The following is a 19,440-nucleotide window of genomic DNA, read 5'->3' on the forward strand; positions in this document are numbered from 1 at the left end:
TTCCCAAAATGTGACACTACAATGACTACAACAATGTATATTAAATAAAAAATGAAAAGATTCTATCATCCAAGAAGTTAGCTATTATTCCTCAGTTTGAATCATCTAAACTTTTTATAAGCATGCCCTCTCAAAAATACTAATATACATATATATATATATATACAGAGAGAGAGAGAGAGAGAGAGGAATAGAGAGACTAGCAACCTCCATTGTACATAAAATATCTTTAGATACCAGACCCAGTACATGGACATGCCAGAAGGCATGACCAACTCTACAGTGAGATGTAGTCAAAAGAACACTAGGCTCAGAAACAAAAGTCTTGGGTTAGAATCCTAACCAGTAGGATTACTTGTGTAATCCTGGGAAAATCACCTTCCCTCTCTGGGATTCAATCATTTTACTTGTACAATAAGAAGGTAGGAATACAGTATGTCTAAAATTCCTTCGTGCTCTAAATCCTATAACTCTACAAATTAAAGAAATCAATGTCTTTTAACTAGTTTACCCTTTCAGCCATTCTAATTGTAGGGCACCATGAGTAGAGACTCTGCCCTACATAGAAATTCTACTAATTTAGATAAAATTCACATGATCTTTGCATCACCTTCAACTTCTCTCTGACTGTAAAGACTTGAGCAAAGGGAGAGGTTTTTTTTTTTGTTTGTTTTTTTAAAATAAGTCAAGCACTTGGGGAGTTGTATTTGCAGACAAGTCAATATTGACACAAGTGCAAACTTTCAGAGAGATCTGGCAGACATGCATCACCAAAGGAAAATGAAGGGCACTTGCCATCTGTGGTTCTGGATAATCAAAATGTCAACATAGAATACCAAGTGCTGTATAAACTTGTTATAACCTTCAGATAGCTTCACCTGTCCTCATTCCTATTGAGTTCAGTTCTCCATAGTTCATGCCCAAACTAGCCAGATCGACATTAACTGTCATAAGAATGTGAAGGGGACAAAAAGTATCCTGGGTGGAGAAGGTGTCCCCATTGTCAAGTTCCACAGTCTGAGATTGCTTCAAACACAGCAAAGCAATCATCCAGCCAACTGCATGAAAGGAAATTCTGTCCCAAGCAAGGAAACTGAGGGAAACTCATGAAGAGATACAGAAACGGACTTGGACAGGGAAAGCAGGGGGTGTAAGAAGAGACCAAAACTCATGTCTATAAAATAGAGCTACCAACAATTTCCGTTAGTGAATTATGCAGGAAGGGGGAGAGGAAGTGCAATGAAATATAAAGTCATTGTCAGTAAGCATTTATTAAGGACCTAGTATGTGCCAGGCATGATGTTAAGCATTGGGAATACAAAAAAAAGGCACAAGATGATTTGTACTCTCAAGAGGGCTACTGTCTAATGAAGGAGATGACATGCAAACAACTATATACAGACAAAATATATACAGGGCAAACTGGAGACAATCAAAAGAAGGAATGCACAAGCATTGAGGGGAGTTGGAAAAGGCTTTAGATTCAGTCAGAATTGTAGTTGTAACATAAGACTATATCCCTTCTTTCCCCTTCCCCTCCTCTCCCCCAGTCCATGCAGGGTTTAATATCCTTACTTGTGGGTGATCTTCCCAAAGGAATGCAAATTTTGATCATTGAAACCTCCCAAGATATTGTAGAGTTTACAGGCTAGATTTCTTTCTTAAGGACTATGCCTTCAACCCAAATCTCTCTAGCCCTCATTGATTGGCCACCAATGGGACCCAGCCCAAGATCCACCTAGTCATTGTTTGGGCCCTGATGGCCCAGAGTGAATGTAAATAGCAAACTGTTTCTGTTTTATCCAGAAACCCTGAGTGTCTTCCCTTCCCAAATTGAATTTTTTTTTTTGGTCATGGTAAAACAGGCCAATGTTTGCCTCCTTTCTTACCTAGCCATAATCACTGAATGGGCATTACCTGGGAAAGGCCTTAGTTTCAAAAGGTCGAGTTCTCCCACTGCCTCCAGGGCCATCTCCAGTCATCCTGTGCTACATCCTATCACTGGACCCAGATGGCTCTAGAGGAGAAAATGAGGCTGGTGACTTTGCACAGTCCTCCCTCACTTGAATCCAATTCACTTGCAAATCATGGCCTCACCTTCCTGATGTCAAGGTCTTCTTCAAAATGAAGGACAAGCAACAACCTGTGAATAATACAAGCTGCCCTACTGGGGAACCAACTGGCCACTCCCAGCAAGGCAATGCAGCTCCTTCTTTCCCTTCCTCCCTTCCTTCATTTCTTCCTTCCTTCTCTTCTCCCCTCTCCTAGGTTGCCCCCCATCTCCACTCCTCCCCCTTCCTCTCCCCTGCCCTCCACTCCTCTCTTCCCTTCCCATGTTCCCTCCCTTGTTCCCTCCCCTCCAATCTCTTCCCCTCTCCTCTCCCCTCCTCTCTTCTTGTCCACAATGAAACAATGAACATTGAAACCTTGTAAGATATCTTTGGGTTGGGGCAGTTAGGTGGCACAGTGGATAGAGCATAGGCCCTGAAGTCAGGAGGACCTGAGTTCAAATCTGGCCTCAAACCAAAATACTGGACACTTACTACCTGTATGACCCTGGGCAAGTCACTTAACCCCAATTGCCTAAAAAACAAATAAGCCAAACTAGACAGTGTAAAAAACTTGAGCATATACCTGCAAAAAAAAAAAAAAGACACAGGAACTGTATGAACATAAACATAAGACACTTTTGGGGCAGCTAGGTGGCACAGTGGATACAGCACAGGCCCTGAAGTCAGGAGGACCTGAGTTCAAATCTGACCTCACACCAAACACTTGATACTTACTAGCTGTGTGACCCTGGGCAAGTAATTTAACCCCAATTGCCTAAAAAAAAAAAAAAAAAGAAAGAAAAGAAAGAAAGAAAAAGATATCTTGGGGGTTTACAAGCTAGATGTCTTTCTAGAAGTTGTTTCTTTTTCTTATTGCTAAATCTAAAATATATAATACATTATTGAATAATAGTCATGATAATGGGCATCCTTGCTTCACCTCTGATCTAATTGGGAAGGCTTGTAGCTTATTCCCCAATGCTTGCTGATGGTTTTAGATAGATAGTACATATCATTTTAAGGAAAGCTCTGATTATTCCTCATTCTCTATTGTTTTTATTAGGAATGAATGTTGTATTTCATCAAAAGTTTTTTTTTTTCAGAAACCATTAGATAATCATACAATTTCTGGTGATTTTATTATTGATATGGTCAATTATGCTGATAATTTTCCTAATATTGAACCAGGCTTACATTTCTGGTATAAATCCCACCTGGTCGTAGTGTGTCATCCTGGTAATATATTGCTGTAATCTCCTTTCTAGTATTTATTTAAAATTTTTGTACCAATATTCATGAGGGAAATTGGTCTATAGTTTTCTTTCTCTGTTTTAGGTTTTCCTAATTTAGGCATCTGTATCATATTTGTGTCATAAAAAGAATTTGGTAGGACTCCTTCTTTGCCTATTTTTCTAAATAGTTTATATAGTACTGGAATTAACTGCTCTCTAAATATTTCATAGAACTCACTTGTGAACCCATCTGGCCCTAGGGATTTTTTTCTTTGGGAGTGCATTGATGGCTTATTCTATTTCTTTTTCTAAGATGGGGTAATTTAAGTATTCTATTTTCTTTTCTGTTATTGTGTGATTTACATTTTCAAAAATATTCATCAATTTAACTTTGTCAGATTTAATGGCATAAAATTGTGCAAAATATTACCTAATGATTGCTTTAATTTCCTCTTCACTGATGGTGAATTTGCTCTTTTCATTTTTGTACTGGAAATATAATTTTCTTCATTCTTTTTTTTAAATCAAATTTACCAATGATCTATCTACATTCTTGGGTTGTTGGGTTTTTTTTTCATAAAATCAAATCTTATTTTTATTTATTAGTTCAATAGTTTTCTTATTTTCAGTTTTATTAATCTCACCTTTGGTTTTCAGGATTTTCAATTTGATGCTTAATTGGGGCTTTTTAATTTGTTCTTTTTCTAGATTTTTTCTTTTTTTTTGGTTGTTGCATGACCATTGATCGGCTCTTTATTTTATTGATGTATGAATTTAGAGAAATAAATTTTCCCCGAAGTACTGCTTTGGTTGCATCCCATAAGTTTGGTATGTTGTCTCATTATTCTCATTCTGTTAGATGAGATTATCAATTATTTCTATGATCTGTTCTTGTGCCCACTTTTTTGTTAGGATTAGATTATTTAGTTTCCAATTAATTTTTAGTCTGTCTTTCCCCTACCTTTTATTGATGTAATACCAGTGCTTTTCTTCTTCTTTTTTTTTTTTTAGGCAATTGGTGTTAAGTGACTTGCCCAGGGTCACACAGCTAGTAAGTGTCAGGTATTTGGTCTGAGGCTCGATTTGAACTCAGGTCCTCCTGACTTCAGGGCCAGTACTCTATCCAGTGCACCACCTAGCTGCCCCATACCAGTGCTTTTCTTAAGAAGGGTTGACCTTTTTTCTCTATGTTAGGAAATGGGATCTACCCTAATTCCAGAGAAAAGTTTGAAATTAAGTTTTTTAAGCAATGAAGTTATGGTTTGTTTGTGTTTTTAACAAGAACATTTCGTAAAGTTCAACAATAGAGTTCAAAACAAGTTAGGCTAATTTTTAAAATATGGTTGAAAATAACTTAAAATAATTAAAATGCATTAATGCTTCTTTGAGTTCAAAATAGAAATTATCTTAACAAATTGATTTTTGACTAAAAGTTGTGTTTTTTAAAATTATCTTGAGGTTTTCTTAATCCTCTTTACCTGGTTTGGTCATCTTTGTGCATGTCTACAGGTATTAAATTTCCATTTGCAAGTAGCCTGCCCCATTTCAAGTGTTCTGAACCTTTACATGCGCCAAATATGTATATGTTATATATATACATATGTGTGTGTGTGTGTGTGTGTGTGTGTGTGTGTGTGTGTATGTGAAGGAACTGTGCTATTTGATGGTTAGATACAAAGAAAGGTGAAAACATGATCCCTGACTTCAAAGGGGCGCACATTCAAATGTGGGAAACCACATTCAAATAGCTATGTATATATAACATATATAGTGTGTCAATTGATTATTGTCATCAAAGGAAAAATGTAGGGATGTGTAGGGGTGAGCAGAACTGGAAAAAGATTATTATAGGAAATGGGCTTTGAGTTAAGTCTTGAAAAAAAAAAACTAGGAAAGCTAAGAATCAGAGATGGAGAGGGCAAATATTCCAGGCATGGAGGACAGCCATAATTCAAACAAAGTACAATAAAGTCATGCATAACATTTTTCTTCATGTATTGATAAAAGTGCTTTGAGACCCATCAAATAAAATTATTGTTTAATTTACTCACTTGTTAATTAATGAAAGGATGAAAAATACAATATTCTATCAACAAATTGTTTGCATTGGTATTATTTGGACATTGCTTAACTCTTGATAGCTGGAACTTAATGCTTTGTGTGCAAATGAGTAATAGAAGCAAATTATAGGTATGTGCATTACTACGTGTATGTGTGTGTGTGTGTGTGTGTGTGTGTGTGTAGAATTTAACCTCTCATCAATATATTTGAAAATGGTGCTCCCTGACACTCACCCACTAGAATAATCACCAAATATGTCCTTATTAAGTTCTTATTTCCTCCAACTGCTCATGAATCTCTAGGTAATCCATACTTCTTCATCAGTTTCACACCTATAGATAATCTGCCTATTTTTCTATTTCTTTCCACTGAACTCAAATTAAACTTTTCTTGGCCCTTTTTTTCATCTTCTACTAAATCTCTTCCATTCTTGTCTATCATATTCCTCAACACATTAGGTATTTTCATATCAATCATGTTTCCATCTCTTTAAATGTTATCTTCTCCAAGTAGTCAGGTGGAATGGTGACAAAGTGGTGAAATCAGCAAAAACAACAGAAAAAATGCTCACTTTCCCTTTATGCTAAGAATGTAAACCTAGAAAGTATAGATATTACAACTGTTTTCATTAAATCTGGACAAGGCAGTAAAAAAAAAAGATAGTAGCTTTACTTAAATGAATAATGATCACCAATCCATGATGATAAATGGTGATTTCCAGAATCATCATCTTAGCAAAATGCCAGGAGATAATTTGGGAAATTCAATAAATGTTCAGGTATAGTTCTAGAACAAACCCCTAATTTAAAATAAGTTTCCCCACTAAAAGTTACAATGAAAATAAGGTAGATATTAATGATGAATGAATACAATGTACAGTTTAACATTTGCCATTTATTACTACAGAAAATAATTTCACTTTAACATGCTTTTAGCAAGCATTGAGAGTTAGCAGAACATCTTCTCTTACAGTTTCTTTGGTACAGAAATTATACCTGCAGAAAAAAATGGACTATTAACTATAATTATCTTATTAATAAGCACATGTTTTGAGCTATCTCACAGCATTTTATATGCGTAAGCCTTTATATTTTTACTCTAGTGGTTTGAGTAAGTTATATTTCTTTATTAGAATATAAACCCCTTTATCACAGGAATTAAAGCTGAATGAAACAGTAGGATATAAGCCACATTGAGGTGAAGAACTATGCCTGGGATGGTGCCTTATACATCGTAGGTATTTAATAAATGCTTGTTGATTGGATTGAATCTATTCTACCCCTCTCATTTTACTATTACTACTACTACTACAAACTATTATTACTACAACTAACTAATATTTATATAGTACTTACTGTGTTCCAGGCACTGTGCTAAGTACTTAACAACAATTTCACTTGATCTTCATAACAACCTTGGGAGGTAGGTGACTGTTATTATCGTTATTGTACAGATGAGGAATCTTAAACATAAGCTAAGTGACTTGCCTAGGGTCACACAACTATGTGTCACTCTGTCACCTAGTTGCCCCCTATGAGCACCATAAAGCCCTGAGATTCAGTAACTCCTTTAAGCTCACGTATGTAGCAAACATTTTGCATCCTTTAAAGCATTAATTAAGAGCCTTGATCATAGTAGGTACTCAAGAAATGCTTTTTTATAGTATCTTAAGGTATAAATATGGATGACTGGGTTTACTAAGGTTGCAAACTTGCCTTGTACTCTATCTGGGAAAAAACTAAAATGGACAGAGATGAAGGTTTCCAGAATTGAGGCCACTGTTGTGAGAAGGGGAGAGGGTACTGGATGTTTCACAAGAGCTAACTTTTAAGTTTTGCATCAAGTATGTCTAGCTGAGGACCTTCCAAATAACTTCAAGAAGTGCAAGGCCCAGAGGAGTGGGAATAGATATTGTCTATGTATTTTAAAGTATTGCCAACTATTTAATATGGCATTTGAGAAACTAATTTGGCCACAACACTGATAGACTTTAAAGATACTGACAGAACCCATAATCAGTCAATCAAAAAATCAAGCATGTATTTAGCACCTACTACATGCCAGGCACAGTGTCAGATGCTGGTCAAGGAAATCTAGGAGTATGGAATGCCTCCAGAATAAAGGAATATCAAGAATATTTTAAAGAAAAAGTGGAAATAAGCCTATTTTTTTCATTAAAAATACCTCAGGTAATAAGTCTATTTGATACATAATTTTGTACGTAATTTTCTAGAGAGGAAAATATTGCTAGCCTCACAATACTATCCTACAACCCTTATGCACTTTGGGTGTTGAATACCAGGATTCTGTGGAACTTTTGGGAAACTGAATTTGAGCACAATGCTGCATATTTCCTGAAGTTCCTGCTCTGTGAGGACAGTTAGCATGATCAATTCAATTTAACAATTAAATCAGTCAGCATTTATTAAACACCTACTATGTACTATATGCAAAGACTTTCGGCAAATACTAGGGATACAAAGAATAGATAAATCTATAAGAAGCTTTTATTCATCCTTGTATTCCCTTCTAGCACCTTGTCCAGCATTTAATAGGCACTCAGTAAATATTTGCTAAATGTTAAATAAATATATGAAGCAGCACAAGAAACCAGCCCAGAATAAAATAATCCTTTCCTACTTCTGTTGTTTTTCTATATTTAGCTTTTCTCATGTTTTAGCTCAATAGCAGTACTTAAACTATGCTAGACATTTCTAAGAACACATGGAATAGAATTATCTTGGCCCAGAAAGGATGGAGGAAGAAATTGGTACATGATCCTTAAATGATTTTCCTTATTAGTAACCAGACACTTACTGCACAACATTAATTAATTATGGTCATTTTTCAATAACAACATTAATGAATTACAACCAAACTCTAAGATAACATTGTACAACTGTACTATATTATTAAGTCAAAAGTGCTCTTAATGGTATTTACCACATTGTTCTATGGAACTAACTGCCATCTATGATGCCATTTCCCTTAACTTTATGTTTTCCTAGAACCAATTAAATGTTTACTACTTGTATGACATCATAACTTCGTTCATCTCTCTGAGCCTCAGTTTTTGCATCTGTACAATGAGACTTGGTTTAGGTGATTTTTAAGGTTCCTCCTCTCTCTAAATTCTGTGATTCTATACTCCTTTGAAGTATGTAAGATAGAGACCTACTTAAATAATTGGAATTTCATGAAGGTAGAATCTGAGGGTCAAACTCTGACCTTTCCATAGACTTTTATTGGATGACACAATACCAACTAACACATCTTTAAAACTTCAATTTTCCTAAAGAAGAAATTTCCAAATTTCATCTTATGAAATATTTTACCTTTAAGTTAAAGGTAATATGAAAAGATTACTGAAACAAATCTATCTCAAAGTAGATTTTCTGGTCAGCATATTACAAATATGCCTCTTTATACTTCCTAGCTCTCTTGGTTCACAAGAAAAAGACTTACGTTTGTCCATCTGAAGTTTCTACAGTGATAGTTGATGCTCCTACTGTGGGCTGCGTTAGATTGATCACATTGTTGTCCCAAAGAAATGTAACTCTTTGAACTGTTCCAACATTGAAATCTAAATCAATCTCATTAGTATATGTAGAACCTGGTTGTAGGGTCCCCCTTGGAATAGAAGTAGATAACAAATTCAAGTACAGGAATCTGTACATATATATTTACTTATGAAATCTATACATGATACATATTTTGCTAATTAAATTGTGTTTCCAATGTAGTATGCAAAGGCAAAGAAATATGCAGAGTTGTAATTTATGCCCCAAATGCCTCATAGTATTTTAACATGTTTTAGTCACAACTTTTTCCTGCAATTTAATAAATGATGACCTCATTAAATCTCTTTCCTCCATCAGTTGTGTTAGCAGCATAATTATTTACTGCTTATAAATTAAACACCTGGTGACAAGAAGAAAAAAATCATTTTATGAAATAAAAATAAATGATTTGCCCAGTAAGTAGCAATGCACCAAAGTTAGAAAGCAAATTGTGAAGTCAATTTCAGAGTGCAAAATTCAAAATGAAGTCTTGTGATTAACTTCATAAAATATACATACTAATACTAAGTCTATTTTCATAGTAATGAAAACATAAACAATAATTTGGGTAAAACATATTTATATAAAGAAATAATTCCAACATGTAAGATATTTGATAATATTGAACTCACTTGTAAATATCATACTGCCTGCTGTTTCCATTACTTCCAAACAAAGAAACTACTACTGTTCCAGTAACCTTGGTTCCAGACAACGTGACAGCTACCTTATACCTCCAACCTATAGAGGAATATAGAAATATGAAGAAACAAATATATTAAATATATAAATATATATAGAGAGACAAAGAAATGGAAATTTTAATAAAATTAATTTAGATAACAGCAACGTGTAATATATGGTAATTTCTTTAGGGAATGCATGATTCTTATTGGATACAAATTTTTAACTAATTTCTTAATTTGTGAATTTTCACTTCTTACTAATAAAATGAATTCAAATTAAAGTCAAAAGACTTTTCTAAGTGATTAGGCATTGACTACTTCATAATGTTTGCAACTTCTGTTTGGCAATACTTTTTCTGTTAAAGAACTTTTTGACTGTGATATAATGGGGGCCTAGCGTAATAATTTTTAATATTAACTTACCCAATTTTTATGCATCTCTCCAAAATAAAAGGTGGAAGAAACCTAAGTGAAATTCTAATCTAACCCCTTCATTTTTGTAGATGATCACTTTAGAATCTTATGGAAATGTGAGCTATTCTAAGAAAACCAGAGCTTGGAGAATAATGATAATAGCTAATATTTTTATAGCCCTTTAAAGTTTGCAAATTGCTTTACATATATTATCTCATTTGAAACTCAAAATAACCTTGTGAGGGAAGTGCTATTCTTATCCCTATTTGACAGAAGGAGAAACTGAGACTTAGTGAAATTAGATGACTTGTCCAGGGTTGAACTTAAGTCTTCTGATTTCAGCTTCAGCACTCAATCTACTCTGGTCTTGCCCAAAGTCACAGAGTTAATTAGTGACAAAACCAGCTCAAGACCTGAGGTCTGTTGACTCTTCGTCCAATATTTTTTTCCATTCTCCTGTTCCTTACATTTTGTTGCTACATATTTATGACTTGACTTGGGATTTCTGCTTCCTTAAAATAGCATTTCTTTTTAAATAGCCTATAATTCATATTTTTCATTAAATTAATCTGTCCTCTGACTCAATCTGTAATTTTTCCAAATTTGTAAATTTTATATTTAAAATATTATATTGTCAATGGTTACTTCACCAACTTGCAGCTCACTATCATGATGCTTGACAGTTTATGAAATGTTTTTCCCACAAAACAAACTTTGTGAAGAGTATACTGATCCTCATATTAGAGATGAGAAAGCCAAGGCTTTGAAAGTATAAGGTATTTGACCAACATCACATGTTAATATAAGCAGCTAGCAGAGCCTGGAATTTAACCTTGCTTCATATTGGAACTCTAAACCCAATGCTCTTTCCAACTGTATAATATTATTTTAATATCATAAATTCAGAGCTGGAAGGGACTTTAGAGGCCATCTTCTTAACACTCTCATTTTCCAGATGAGGAAAGTGAGAGTCAGAGAGTTTAATGGATTTATGCAGTCACCCACCTAGGAAGGACCAAAAGTGGGATTTGAAACTAGATCTTCCTGATTCCAAGTTCCTCACTCTACATACTCTGCCACACTATCTCAACATGGCTCATCTACACAACATGACAATCCTACTAGGTCAGTGTGGGGACAAAATTGTGAAGTAAAAGTTTCTTCCACATCTTCAGCCTATTGGTTCTATATCCTCTCCTCCCTTCTTTCATTTCCTGGCCAGATCACACAGAAATGATGGCATATTCCACTATATGTAGCTATTCTCAGATCCTTTATATACTCTCATCTATGAATAAGCTGTTATTACACTGCATAGAGTTCATCTTTCAGGAGCTATTGGGTAAGCAGCATAAAAAAAACTGACCAAAGGTGTAGGGAACCCATGGCCCCCGAAGTCCTCAAGTGTATCTCTTTGATGGAATCCAAACTTCACAGAATAAACCTGTGAATCTGTGAAGTTTGGATTCAGTCAAAGGGACACACTTGAGGACCTAGAGGGCCACATGTGGCCTTGAGGCCCCAGGTTCCCCACCCCTGAAATCCAAAATGTTCTTTCTTAATATTCACAACAGAAAACATGGGTGTATGTTTAAGTGAAGTGCCAATATCTGAACTACAGAAACTAGGAAATTTATTTTGTGAAACCTCTGGATATTTGGCAATCTGTTTCAAGAAGCATCTAAAAGAAGAGTTTCATTTCTCCATCCAATACATTTAACAGTGGACTCATGCTGTGCTGTCATCCAGATTCCTCAGTCCAGGGAAAATCTACCTCCTCTAAATTGGTCATCAGTATCCAGTAGTCATCTCCTAAAAATGGTCATTCCCTTCCTTTTCCTGTACATACTGGAGGAAGTCTTTCCACAGGCAATAACATTTTCACAGAGCTTTGAAAATGAGGAAAGTCAAATGGAAACTTACGAGCAAAATTACTGGCATCCCCAGTGTTGAGATAAAAGACTTGTCCCACTGAGTTTGTTTTACCAGCAAATCTGTCAGCATAGTGGCCCATCTGTGGACACCCTCCAGATGGACAAGGAAAGCATTTATTCTGATGAAAATACATAAATGGTTAATGAGAGCATGTTATCTTTCCAGTTTTACTTCCCTACACTCACCCCATCCATTCAATTATCTAAAAAGCAAATATAATTCTGGTACTTCATAACAGTTGAAAAAACAATAGTCTTATATCTAAAAATATTTGGAACACCTATCCTATCCTACAGACTAAGTCTGTATAATATAATACATGTTCACTGAACTGGTAGCTTAAATTGAATGATGAAGGCAGTTTTCAACAAACATGTACTAATGAGTGTTAGCATAACCTAATGACAGAATACGAAATTATGACCTTCCCTTCCCCTACCCAATGATCATAGATGGCATTTATATAGCGCTTAGAGATTGCCTAGCACTTTGCATATGTTATTTCCTTTGGTCCTTACAACACAACCTGTAAGGTAGGTGTGATTATTATTCCCATTTCACAGATGATGAAGCTGAGGCTGAGAGATTTAATTAGTTGCCTTGAGTCACATACTAGTAGATTTCTGAGGTGGAATTGGAACTCAGGTGTTTCTAACCCCAAGTGCAGTGCAGTGTCTATTGTGACAAAACTACCAACTAAAACTTGAGATGTTTTTCCTTGTTAAATGACATTCAGCACTGATCATTTTTAGAACGAACATTTGTATGAACTAAAGAAAGGCTAGTTTTTAAAAGCAATTGAGCAAACCTTATCAATACTTGGAATCCAAGATCACAACACAAAAATGCTCACTAGATACTTGATAAAAACCTTTTTTTTCCTTGATAAGGAATCCCAAACTCTGTGTATACTATGCTACAACTCTAGACAAAACTGAAAAATCCAATCTGTTATCAGGATGTTTAGATAATCCATATTTTTGGAAAATTTTCTGATTTTAATTGCATTTTTCATTTTGGAAGCAAATGGACATTAGCTCAGATTTCTGTATGCTTTCTCCTTTTCAAAAATGGCTCCCAAAGAAAGTTAGTAAAATGACCATAAATGAAATAAATACTTTACCAGTGCCCATAAGGGAAGGAAGGATGAGGCAATCATTAGGGTACTTTAAACCAAAGCAAAAATTTCATATTTCCCCTAAAAATGCTAATATCATTGTGTGATTAAAATTGGGTTTATGTGACTTAAGGTAGAATCATCATGTAGCAACATTCATTCAACATATAGTGTGTGTGGAAAACAATATTAGAGATCAATAAGTGCCAGGGCTAGAAGGATCTTAGAGAAAACTGGCCCACTTTCCTCGTTTTCCAGGTAAATAAATTGGAGCCCCTCAGACAATACTGTAGATCACATAGTGTCAGAATAGAACCAGAACTCAGGTGATCTAATTTCTAGTTCGGTGCTCTTTCCACTGTATCATCATGTTCCGATGAATTCTACAGAGATTTGGGGGGATAGGAGACTTGGGTATACTCCATCTACTTATTCTCAAGGATTGAAGGAACTGAAGGTATTTATTGTGGAGAAGAAGAGAAACAGGAGCCCCTTGATAGCTATCTCCAGAACTGTTGTGAGAAAGGGATCAGAAATATTCATTGGGCCCCAGTGGACAGAACCAAGAATTATAGGTAGAAGATGAAATGAGCTTCAGTTAAAAAAAATTACTAAAAATTAGAGGTTCCAATAGTGCAATGGGCTGGTGATGATCCCCCAAGATGGAGAACTTTAATAGTCCCCGGATGGTCACTTATCAGGCATGTTGTAATAAGGATTGCTTTCAAGTATAGTTTGTATTAAATAGCCTCTAATGGTCCTTGTTCCTTGCAGGTCTGTTATTCTTTGTAGAGAAATGCCTTTTTTTCTTATTCTTGACATGTAATTTCATTTATAAGAAAGCTCATGCTAAGGAAATTCCCTCTATCAAAGCAGATCAGTACCTTTCCAGAGCACTGGGAAGTTAAGCTACCTGCCCAAGGTCAAGCTAATGTGTGCCAGAGGTAGGAAGAGAACCCAACTTTTATGGACTTGGAACCCAAATTCTCTATGCTGTATGCAATGCTGATTCTCATGGTAAGCAATAACTTACTGCCTCAAAATCTTTGTAGGAAGCACAGGGGTATCCAGAAAAGCCGTCTGGGTTGAGGATGCTATCTGTATAATACTTGTAACTTCGTAGGTGATTACATGCTGCAAAATCTACAATTCCTGTGAAAGTAGATGGGATCATACAGAAGGGGCACTGTATTATTTTTTTGATCCAAAATTATAATTGAAAATTCATGACATTTAAATAAGTTATACACTTCATAGATCATGGTCAACCTTTAAGGACATATCACACTTAAAAAAAAAGAATAATGTATATTTTATGATATTCAGCTATCACTATGTACTGTCAGACCATGCTTATCATTTCATCAATATGCGGAGCTCCTGGGAAAACAGTTTCTCTACCAATGGTGATTGGCACATTCTCTTCCACTTAGAGAGAAAGCTGGGCTACCAAGAGAGTCAGTGACTTGCCCAGCATCATACAAATAGTACTTTCACTCAATAGTAGATTCACTCAAGGTCTCCCTTACTCTGAGATCAGTTCTCTAACCATTAGACCACTCTACCTCTCAAAAGGAGTTAGTGGTTAAAAAAATGGGGCCAAATCTACATAGTGGGGGAAATTTATTTTGAGGCATAAAGGATTTTGAGTTCTGTAGTTTATTAAAAGACAAGCTAGACTGACCCAATGAAAATCTTTTACCAATCCATTTCCTGTCGTAACTAGAAGGGAGGTCTCATACAACAGTAGAGTACTATGGAACAGACTTTAAAATCCATAGTTTTATAGAAGAATAAGGCCAGGTGTTGGTTAGACAACTTGGTAAGTTTGGTGAGATGGTAATATGAATTTTACTAGTAACTTTTGTTATATGCTGAATGGATTAACCTTTCCCGATTCCATTTTTATCTACAATCTGAGAAAGAGTATTCTTCCGGCATCCAGGCATTTCCTCTCCTCCATTTGGGAAGAAATCAAGGTGTCCCACAAGCTGACTCGTTCCAAAACCTAAGACATTTGAAACAAGTGTTAAGTGGGTTTGCATGCATTTCCAAAAACTTAATTATGGCTGGTTATAGTTGCAAGAATCGAGTGGAAGGGCTTACCTAGGTTAGGGAAGATAGGAGCAGCATCTGTGTGAATGACATCAACAAACAAGGCATCACTGGGATCCAATCGAACTTCTTCTGGGGTCCCTTCAAAGCAAGGCTCAGCAGGATCCAAACCTGGAAGAAATATTGGTATATTTTGGTTTTATTCTTTTATTCCATATAACTTAAGCTATTATCAAGTGGCAGCTATAACATGGTGTATAGAAAGCTAACTGCCAAGCATGAAGATGTGGGCTCTGTTCTCCTCTTTGACATGCAATCTGTCACACCGGATGTGTGATCCTGGGCAAATAAGTTAACCTCTCAATGTTTTAGGCAATTCTCTAAGATTATAAATAGCAGAAAAGGTGCTGACCAGAATTTGTAGAAGAGCTTCCACATCCAAGAATTCTCTGTCAATGAAATCACAGGTCTAGGCCATACCTTTAAGAATTGTTACAGAAAACTTGGGTAGATTTATGTACTTTCATTTGGTGATTTATGTAATAATGATGATGATGATAATATAATAGTTCACAATTAAGTAGTGCTTGAGGGTATATAGTACCTTTCCCTTACAACACTCCTTTAAGTTATGTAATTTGAGTAATTATTATCTCTGTTCTGAACATTAGGAAACTAAAGCTAAGAAGGTCAAGAGACTTGCCCCAAGATCTTACATATATATATGTACATGGATAATTGTGGGAAAAGATAATTTGAATTTCTTATTATTTTTAGAATATCACTGCCTCTTTTGTTGCCATCTACATTATAGTAGGAATTTTCTGAGCATCACAGAATTTACTACTAGTTTTCAATTCACAGAAGGCAGTGATAACCAGTTTTAGAACTGTCAGTCATTGCATCATACCACGGTGGTATTATACTTGAGGGAAATAGAAGTATGGGGTACTTTTAGCCTACCAAGAGAAGTTCAAACTTTATGGAGAATTTCTTTCCTTTAACTAAATCCTCTGAAAATACAGGATAATTTTTTTCTTCTAAATACCTCTACCAGGTGGTGAAAATACAAATACAAAATGCAGATTCTCCAGATAATCCCTAAGTTTTGCTGTTAAGTTTGACAGAGCCATAATGTCAAAAGAAGGGAAGAGATAAAAGTCTAAAATAGCTTTTTAGTCAATGTTTCCCCAAAATTTCATCTCATATCAGGGATAAGATTAGCTTTGTGAGGTAAAATAATTATCAGAGGACAGGTAATGTAGTCAGAATCAAGCTCTTTTCAAACAATATACACCAATTTTTATACATGTTACCTATATGATGCTCATAGCAGGCAAAATTAAGGAGCATTTTAATATTTTACATAACACTTAAAGATCACCAAGTTCCCATCATATTCATCCTCATGTCTTGTTTATATCATGGCAATGTTAGCACAAAGTTGCAGGTTTCACCATTTTAATCCTACCCGTGATGCGTCCAATGAGACCATTTGACCTTCTCCCAGCCTCTCCAGCAATATGTGATCCCAGACTGTGACCAATGATGTGGACATTGGAAAGAGAGTATCCAAGCTCGGTCTAATGAGAGAAAAAACCTTCAGAAATGGCTAGGTTGGTATTAATGACATGTTCATGATACACTCCTTGAGAGTCTTTATTGAGAGTGACTTCTCACTTCCCTTCAACAGGGAAATGATATTTCTAAGTTTTCAAGGAGGGCCAATACTAAAGTTTTAATGATTTATGGCTTTTATTCTGTACCTCTTGTCTTAAGCAACATGTCTTTATGATCCTTTGGTTATGTTCTTGAGAAGGTTATGTTTTTGATATTAAACCCACCATGCAGAATTATTAGAAGCTGGGGTAAATTCAGGAGGACCTGAGTTCAAATCCGATCTCAAACACTTAACACTTACTAGCTGGGCAAATCACTTAAACCCATTGCCTAGTCAAAAAAAAAAAAAAAAGAATTATTATAAGCTTCCCAAAGCAAAGATTTAGAATAGGAAGTGATAATGAAGAATTACCCAGCCATCTACAATTTGAGTCTAAGATATTTCTTGTGTCTTTTGGTGATAAGGTATACAGACATAGGATTACAGATTTAGTGATAGAAAGGCCCTCAGAAGTCAGCCAGTCCAACTATTTCCATATTAAGAAATAGAGATCCAGAAAGTTGACTATCTCAGGCTCATACAAGAAAAATAAGTACTAGAGCTGGGATTTGAACCAGGTCCTCAGACCTTAAATCAAGCATTCTTTCCACTGTGCCCCACTGCTTCCCAACATTTCCTAAAAGCTGATAATGACACATGCACAAATAATTTGACCCCTGATAACTGTCTAGGCATCATAGTTTTAAAAACTAGCAAAATTCAATCAACCAATTGGTGAAAATACATTGTAGGAGATTGGGTGTGGGATGTGTCAAATCAAACAGGTTACTTGATTTTTTTTCTTAAAACTGAGCTGAGCAGGCAATTTAGTCAAAATGTAAAAATAGGTCTGTGTTCATAATAATGCTAAAAACAGCATTCATACAGTGCTTTAAAGTTCACAAAGCAGTTAACAAATATTGTCTCATTTTATCTGCACAGCAACCCAAGGAGGTAGATGCTATTATTACTCATACTTTATAGATGGGGATTACAGATGGGGAATTACATGAATTACAGATGGGGAAACTGAGGCAGAGAGAAGTTAAGTGACTTGCCTAGAGTCACATAGTCAGTAAGTATCTGAGGCGAGATTTGAACTCAGTCTTCCTGACTCAAGATCTAGCACTATACCTACTGAGCTGCCTTCATCTTTGTAGACAAAAACCAAAATGCAGACACACTAGTATTCTCTTCTGGTCAATCAAAACAAAGTAAAACCTCTTTATAGAAAGGTTGATGACGACCTCTTGCTATTGTATGAGCACAGCATTCAGAAGACAATGGATGGAGAGTATGAAATAACATGAAGACACCTAGTTACCTTGAGATAATCCACAAAATAGGCTATTTCAGCCCCTACCACTCGAACATTTTGTGAGGCTTGGGTATATAAAGCCCGTGCACCCTTTTGCCAGTCCACACAGATGCAGTTTACCTCTTCCACTTGAAACAAATTCTAGAACAAATACAACAGAAGTAATTAAATCATCAAGGGAGTGTTAGAACATCCATTTTTTAAAGATTTTTTTTTACTTATCACTAACAAGAATAATGAACTTCATTTTCTGTATGATCTGTTCAAGATTTGAAGAAACAGATCAATCAACAATAATAAAAACATTTCCAGATACTATAATGTTGAATTACCACTCTTTTACATTTAACATTCCTAACTCTTAATTTGCTCTTGCTGAAAACTGGTATCTGAAGTTCAGCAAAAATTCTGCTTAGAGATTCCATTACAGTAGGTGGTGAAATTGGTATCATGGAAAACTACAAGAGGTATGATATTTAACGTATTGCTATTGTTATCAACAATAGGGATAGATCTGCGTACAGAGTTTTTCCCTGGCAGGCCCTTTGGAGATGAGTATCATTGGCAAGTGAAAAAAGTTTGTGAGTTTTTTTTAAAATATCTTGTTTTCAGAGAAACTAAAGGAATTTTTTGACAAACTCATATAATTATCTTTTTTTTTCTTTTTTGGTGAGGCAATTGGAGTTAAGTGACTTGCCCAGAGTCATATAGCAAGTGAGTGTTATCTGAGGCCACAGTTGAACTCGGGTCCTCCTGACTCCAGGGCTAGTACTCTATCCAGCGCACAACCTGGCTTCCTCTCATATCATTATCTTTACAGGTACATCACTGGAAAGGTATCTCACATTAAAAATATCCTGCAGATGTAATTCAAACCTTTGGCCCTTCAAGGCATTGGTAAATTCTCATAGAGCCATAACTAGCATGGGGCAAATGGGGCTTTGCTGCAAGGAGCTGATATCCTAGGTAAGAGGTGAAGCAGAATTTGGGATACAATCACCTCTGGCTATAGTTCTGTAGCTATGGTCTCCTGTCCAGGAGACCAGCTTCCTCTCCCCCCACCTCTAGGCATAAACCTGGCATGCAAAATGCTAGGACTGTTTTTGTGTTCGCGTGAGGAGTAATGGTTTTTCTGTGCCACCATGGACCTCACCCACTCAAATAAATTTGCCACAGAAGTATTTGTTTAGTTATGGCTCTATTGATGACTCCTCCACTCCTATCTTGGCTTCTTCACAGAAAGTTAGGCTTTCTGAAAACAGAGGCAATCAATGTAAACAATTGTTGAATTGAAGTTTGCTGAATGCTTGAAGAGGGAGTCGTTGAAGAAGAGAAAAAAAAAGCTCTCTTG

At 35.7% G+C, this 19,440-nt stretch overlaps 1 protein-coding gene across 1 annotated transcript; it reads right to left on the minus strand.

Annotated features, from left to right (window-relative positions):
* Positions 1-6,275: 6,275 nt before the first annotated feature.
* On the minus strand, positions 6,276-18,230 carry LOC114037512 (pancreatic triacylglycerol lipase-like; the record flags this gene model as incomplete). Its single annotated transcript, XM_027854421.1, has 9 exons — positions 6,276-6,339; positions 8,810-8,974; positions 9,537-9,645; positions 11,928-12,057; positions 14,090-14,208; positions 14,945-15,064; positions 15,163-15,282; positions 16,583-16,694; positions 18,096-18,230. Coding segments are annotated over 9 exons (1,074 nt in total), but the record flags the coding sequence as incomplete, so codon positions are not given.
* Between the last annotated feature and the right edge of the window lie 1,210 nt (positions 18,231-19,440).

The sequence above is a fragment of the Vombatus ursinus genome, unplaced genomic scaffold (assembly GCF_900497805.2).
Source record: "Vombatus ursinus unplaced genomic scaffold, bare-nosed wombat genome assembly UNPS02010410.1, whole genome shotgun sequence".
Taxonomy (NCBI): domain Eukaryota; kingdom Metazoa; phylum Chordata; class Mammalia; order Diprotodontia; family Vombatidae; genus Vombatus; species Vombatus ursinus.